This window comes from Dipteris shenzhenensis, chromosome 25 (assembly GCF_047967505.1).
Source record: "Dipteris shenzhenensis isolate YYH24624 ecotype China chromosome 25, Dip_SZ_1.0, whole genome shotgun sequence".
NCBI lineage: Eukaryota > Viridiplantae > Streptophyta > Polypodiopsida > Gleicheniales > Dipteridaceae > Dipteris > Dipteris shenzhenensis.
In genome coordinates, this window is record NC_141620.1 from 47472247 (window position 1) to 47479035 (window position 6789).

General features: G+C 43.7%; 1 protein-coding gene across 1 annotated transcript in view; it reads right to left on the reverse strand.

The window, feature by feature from the left end:
- LOC147885973 (Cyclophilin-like peptidyl-prolyl cis-trans isomerase family protein) overlaps positions 1 to 6560 on the reverse strand; it is a 108278-nt gene extending 101718 nt beyond the window's left edge. The window contains exons 1-4 of the mRNA XM_087396828.1: positions 6289 to 6560; positions 6096 to 6207; positions 4909 to 5087; positions 4709 to 4810 (exon numbers count right to left, since the gene is read on the reverse strand). Coding sequence (XP_087252954.1) covers positions 4709 to 4810; positions 4909 to 5087; positions 6096 to 6207; positions 6289 to 6396 — 501 coding nt within the window. The 5' untranslated portion in view covers positions 6397 to 6560. The remainder of the gene's footprint in view (positions 1 to 4708; positions 4811 to 4908; positions 5088 to 6095; positions 6208 to 6288) is intronic.
- Positions 6561 to 6789: the final 229 nt, after the last annotated feature.

The window sequence follows — 6789 nt, forward strand, 5'->3', positions numbered from 1 at the left end:
AAACTTAAAAAAGATTCAAAAAAGCCTACAGTCAATGATACGTACTATAGGCAGCTCATCGGATCTCTTATATATCTGACTATCACACGGCCAGATATTTGTTATGCAGTAAGTTCACTAGCATAGTTTATGGCAAATCCAAAACAATCTCATTGGAATGCAGCCAAAAGAGTCTTAAGATACATCAGATGTACAAGACAGTTTGGGATAGAATACAGAGAAAGTCATCCAAGGTTGCATGGATATTGTGACAATGACTTTGCCAGAGATCATGAGACCAGCAGATCCACACAAGGATATGTAGTTTTCCTTGGTCAAGGAGCTATATCATGGTTGTCTAACAAACAGTCAACTGTTTCTTTGCCTTCTACTGAAACAGAATATAGAGCACTCACTACAGGTGCATGTGAGGCTATATGCCTCAGAAGAATATTGTCAGAAATAGATTACTTTGATGAATCAAAGCCAACAACAATATATAGTGATAATCAATCGGCTCAAGCATTGGCCAAGAATCCAGTATATCACTCCAAGACAAAGCACATTGATGTCAAAGAGCACTTCATCAGAGAAAGAGTGTTACTTGGTGACATCACACTACAGCATTTTGATAGCAAAGAGAATGTTGCAGACATCTTTACCAAACCACTCGGTAAAGAGCGAGGATTGATGCCTGGACAGAAGCCTTGGAAAGATTATATCTTGCACAACATTCAGTCTTGTACACCTTCTCACGACGGGGGAGATTGGATAGACAGCCCGAGGTGGATTTTTACTTCAGCCCATCTTAGATCTCCCTCTTCCCCTCTCATGGCTGCCATTTAGAAAGCTTGGGGCAGCTTCAGAGGCACTCTTTGAAGAGTTCCACCCTCCTCTCGCACGAAGAAATAGACAAGAAGCCAATCATGTGAAATGACTCTATTTTGTATGTGCATGGCAAATCGATAGGAGTATCATATTATATGTAGTGGTCTAGAAACACCGACAAGCTCTTGGTTTGACTTAGAGGAAGGACATTCCCATTAAAGGGGTGTGATGGAATGTAATGCTCAGTCCTTCTTCGATTCCCCAGAATCATCATCTTGAGGGAAGGCCTACTTCATGATGTTGATCTTGAGGGAAGGTGTTGAGAGACCACACTCAATATCCTGTGATTACATGTGCATAGCACTAACACATATAGAGTGCAATAAAGGAAAGGGTTAGATGCCCTAACCCTAATTTGTATATATTCTACATTTTCAACTAAATCTCGTGTACAGTTAGTCATTTGTGGTGTGCTCTCTAGCTGTGCCCTCTCTCCTCATCTCCACTCTTCTCCTCTCCCCTCTTCATATTTTGTCACTGTGTACTATGAGATACGAGGCCGGTATCATTATCTCTTCAAGGATAGCTTCGAACTCCTCTCCCGTTTTCTCTCTTACCTAGATCAAAGATGCTTGGCCACCTTCATCCATGAGGCAGTTAGGCACAGAGAGTGCTTACTCGGATCGCAGAGACAGATACAGAACACATAGACAGACTCATCTCAAAGTATCACTACAGATTTCTTCCAACCAAACCACATTGACCACCATATCACCCGGGCAGTTGGCCAGGTAGAGATATAGTGCCAATGACACGGCACACTCAACAGAGTGTGGACGCACAGATCATGCTTCGGGACACGCCATCCTTGTTCAAGACTAGAGAGCAACCGACAGGGGTTACCGTGGCCCTTGCCAGACGCAAAGCGATCACCAAGAGGCCACGACGGACTGCATCCACATACAGCCGCCAATGTTCTATCTCTGACCTCATACCAATACAGCCCCACCCACATCAGCTTATTGTATCAGTTTTTTCACAGTCTCATAGACCCATCAATCTTCCAAGGACTTTAATAAACTCTCAGTCTCTCTCTCCCCCCCCTCCACTCAGCCTCTCCGCCCCACCCGCTCCGCCTCCCCTCCGCTCACCCCTCCCCTCACCCGCTCCGCCTCCCCTCCGCTCAGCCTCTCTGCCTCAGCCCCCGCTCAACCTCTCCGCCTCTCTCTCTCTCTCTCTCTCTCTCTCTCTCTCCCCGTACAGCCCGCCATGCACCTCGCTGCAACCCCTTTGTACAGCCCATCGTGCAGCTCTGTAACCCCTCCGTACAGCTCGTCGTACACTCTCCATACAGTCCCGTACAACTCATCGTACAGCCCCGTACAGTTCTCCGTACCCTTGCCGTACATCTTGTACCAGTCCATCATACCTGCCCGTACTTTCTCGCAGCAAGCTCCAAGGGTTTCTAACCCCGAGTTGGGCTAAACACCCAACCCAACTCGGGGGTTAGGTTCAGCTAGGGAGTTCTAAGAAATAGCCAATATGGATTGGCCTACCCTCTCCTCCAAATCCCCCTCAACTCCATCAACCTCAACTATCAGGACTCGGTACTCTACAGTTGCAGCCATGACACCCTCTCCGTATGCACGCAATTACCAGCAAGAAGGGTCCAAACGACTTATCATTGGACAACATGAACAGATTTATTATTATTTGCAGCAAGCAGTCAGAGAGTTAAGGCTTGAACTGGCAGAAGTAAAAGCTCGACTTCAAGTTCTAGAGGGACCTAGCAAGCAGCCAGTAATTGCTGAGGTTGTGGACTCATGTAAGAATTCTCCTCCTACTCCTCAACCATGGTTGTAAGACACGTTAAGACACAACACGTTAGACACGCTTCAGACACGAGTGTCTAAAGTGTCTTAAAGATAAGACACGTAAGACACGTCATTGTAATAATAAATATTTAATTAATATATGTATAAGTATACAAGTGTACAACTTGCTAGCATAGCTAGCTGCTTGATTTTAGAAGTACAATAAGCTACACTTAAACAATGCAAGAAGTAACAATGCAAGACTCACTACTCAAGAGCTTGCAAGTTAAGAGTCACGGCTCAAGAGCTTGCAAGTCATGACTCACAATTTTAAAGATTTAACAACATATTAATCAATACACATAAATATCATGGCAACACTCTGTCAATCACATGTGACATGAATGCAATATGCATCTCGATACATATAATTGAAAGGAAACTTTTGACTCTCAAGATTCATCCTAATCCGAATCTACGAGGTCACTGCCACTGCTGGATCCGAAGTCACCATCAATGATAGCATGGTTAAGTCAAACTCGATGTTTGTTGTTACACCCAACCCACTTAAAAAAACAAGAGTGTCTAAAGGTGTCTTAAGGTAAGACACGTGTCTTAAGTGTCTTAAGTGTCTTATCGTAAGACACGAGTGTCTTAACAACCATGTCCTCAACTAGTCTCTACAGTCAAAGATATGAAGTACAATCAATCAAGAAAGAAGTGATTGAGGAGTCTGACACAAAGGCAAACAAGACTGATATCCAAGAAGAGATCAAAGAACACGAAGTCAGCCGTGATAATGCATTGAAGATTAGAGTGGGGGGGCTCCCTGAAGGATGGTTCAAAGATGATGACTCTTTCAATGAGACTTCAGCACATGTCAAAGCAGCCATGCCTAATGTTGAATGGAAGGTTGATGATGATAATGATGATGATGATGATGATGACGGGGCAACTAATATCTGGCACTCCAAAGGACATGCTATTCTTACACTTAAGTTGCGAGATTTACGGATCAAGCTTCTTCGACAATCTTACAAGTTGAAAGGGACCAAGATATGGATAGCTGAGGAGCTTACACAAGCTCAATTGAAGAACAAGGCAACGGAATTAGCTAAAGTCAAGGCCGCTAGGAAGGATGGAAAATGGGTAGTTTATCGTGAAGGCATAGCACTAATCAAGAGTTTAAATCAAAACAAAAAGACTCTCAGTCTTAAACTGATGTATGGCTGATTACTTTTTCAGACTATGATGTAGGTATTCTAAATAATTGGGGTTGCTTTTGCACCCCCTGGGAGCTGCCACGTGCCCTCCCTAAAGCAAATGTACTAGACGGTTTTTTGCTGTCCCATAGACCTGTTGGTCTCCCGTGGACATTAATAGACTCTCTCTCTCTCTCTCTCTCTCTCTCTCTCTCTCTCTCTCTCTCTCTGTACCCCACTCTTTTTCCCACAGTTCCCCTCTCAGCTTCTCCTTTCACCTTCCATCTCCCACCTTCTGCTATCTTATTCTCTTTCCCCCTTCTTACACATTGCATTGCTAGCGTGGCATGAGTGCAGTATGCTGGTATGTATTGGTTGCTGGCTTGCTATTCATCTGTTGGATGCTCTTGCTAACTGCTCCTGCATTGTACTTGGTTTGTTGATTGCTGCTCATGTTTTTGGGAGGGCAGCCAGCCTTTCTATATGGTCTACCCCCCTCCACACCTAAATGTAGGTTGATCAGGATCTGCTTGACCAACTTTCCTGCTGTTTCCAGGTGACATCCTATGGCTGACTACTGCTTGCCCTCATTTCAATGCATCCTAGCAGACTATTGATGCGCGCTACAGGAGCTTCAAGCCCCAACCACTCTTGATCTATATTCACTGAGCTGATAGAGCTCTAAAGATATTATTTGCAAATTGTATTGGCTACTTTATCTGGTTTATATAATTAAGAGTAATGGAGCAGAGCGATAGACTCCAGATTGATCATGCACTGTTGTGCCTTCAGCTTCATATTTGTGGACTACATACATGAGTGCAAGAACCTTGAACTAGCAATTATATTTCGTGCACCATGTTATCCACAACGGATAGATAATACCTCTACAGAGAGTATCCTTGGCATTGGCATAACAGGCCTGTCATCTGCATCTGTTTCTGTTTCCCCTAGGTTCAAGAGGTTAAAAATCGTGTCCCCAGTCACCTGAAGGGTGTCAACAAAGGATCAAATTAGTTTCAAGTATGATGAGCACAATTCGCATTGCTAACATAGGGTTTCCAACAAAGAATGTTCAATCATACCTTCCCAAAAATTGTGTTTTTCCGATCTAGCCAATCACACTGATCCAAGGTCATAAAGAACTGGCTGTTATTTGAATTCGAACTACCAGCATTTGCGCATGCTACTAGACCACGGTGATTGAAACGAAGCCGTGAGTGGAACTCATCTACAAATGGGGCCCCATAGATACTTTCACCTCCTGCAATAGTAGAGCATTGCATGCTGTCTTAGAAAGGAACAATGCGGAAAAGCATTGGTTTTGAGTCGTTTCTTCCCACACTAGCAATAACTGCAATCTCTAAATTCGGTAATTCTGGAAAGGTTTAACAAGGTGGCTAAACCATGCATGACATGGACGCCCTTAATCCACACTTCATTCAAGCATTCTGCTTCTCATTTTACCCCGCTTGCAGAGCCAACGAACATGTTTTCTTATTTCAACTCAATGTAAATACCCATTCTTGTCAGGCCACCTCCATTACGATGTCCCAAAGATCTCCAAAAAATGTTGTAGAGAAAGGGAGGGAGAGGGCAAAGCTGCCCTGACTAAGCTTGGAAATCCTGGGTGATTGAACCCTTTGCCTGTGGATGCCTGTTTTGGGTTTGAGTCACCTTGTTGCATGGACAAGGAGGGTCCCAGCAGGCTAGAATATAGGTCATTCTACAGAAGTAAAACTAGCTTATGCCTAAGGCATACGCATATCATCGGCCATATGCTGATGAGATCTCCATAAAAAATAGGACACATGTGAAATCGACAGGGTAAAATTAACCTAAGAAATAAGATAATGGACCCATCTCCTCAATTAATGGGATCTTAATGTGACCCGGGAGGGAGTAAGTTAACCATAGGCTAATCGACAGAAGTGAGATTAAGGCATAGGGAATCGGTCCAGAGATCTCCAGATTAATGGAACTATGGTTAAATCAACGGAAATAATTCTTATGTATGAAACATTGCCTTCGTAATGCAATATGCGATTCCAAGTCCCGATTTGGTTCCAATAAAATGAAAGTTTATGTGAAATCTTTCATTTTACAATGCACTTTGCACTATAGCTTGTTCGAGCCAGCAGAGGTCCAAAAAGGATCCTCGTGTTTGTCTTTCGCTCTCTCGAGATAGGGTTAGCTCAGAGATTTTCTTACGCAAACCAGGCAATCAAAAGAGTGTTGATGGGTTAGAAAAGGCATTTCTCTGAAAAGTTACCTGTCCCTGTTCCAGTGGCATCGCCACCTTGCACCATAAAGGATTTGATGATCCGATGGAACGTTGTGTTGTCGTAATACCCGTCCACGCACAGCTGGACGAAATTGCGCACCTGTAGGACCCATCAATGGGTTACAATTTTCCCAAGGAAACAAGCTACAAAGGGCTGAATGTTCGAAATCAAACAGAATACCGCTTTCGGTGCCTCCTTGGGCCACAGCTCGATATCCAGCGGACCAGCGGTAGTGTGCAAGATGACCTTCCCGCGAGTGGGAGGCTCCAAGACGTATATGGACGACATCTTGCAGGAACAATCTTCAAAGAGGAAGACGAGACATCATCGTGCACGAGAATCAGACTTCAACGAAGATGGGATTCTTGTAGAATTTCAAACGATGATCTTTCTACGCACGAATCGCAATGTAATCCTTAACGAACGAGTTCACAATCTGAGACCTCGCTGCTCACGACAGCAAAATCCATAATTCGTAGATTAGTACAATTTAGTAGATTAGTAGAGATTGAATGATTGTTTAATCAAATATAATATAAGCAATCAAAAAAAATACCTTTAAAATAAGCTAAATGACTTTTTCCATTCACAACGCCTGCCCAAAATGTTGGTGCAGGAATTTCCAAGAACTAGAGGCACAAGCAACATCAAACGAGTTGGAGACAATGGAGAAGCAAGGGT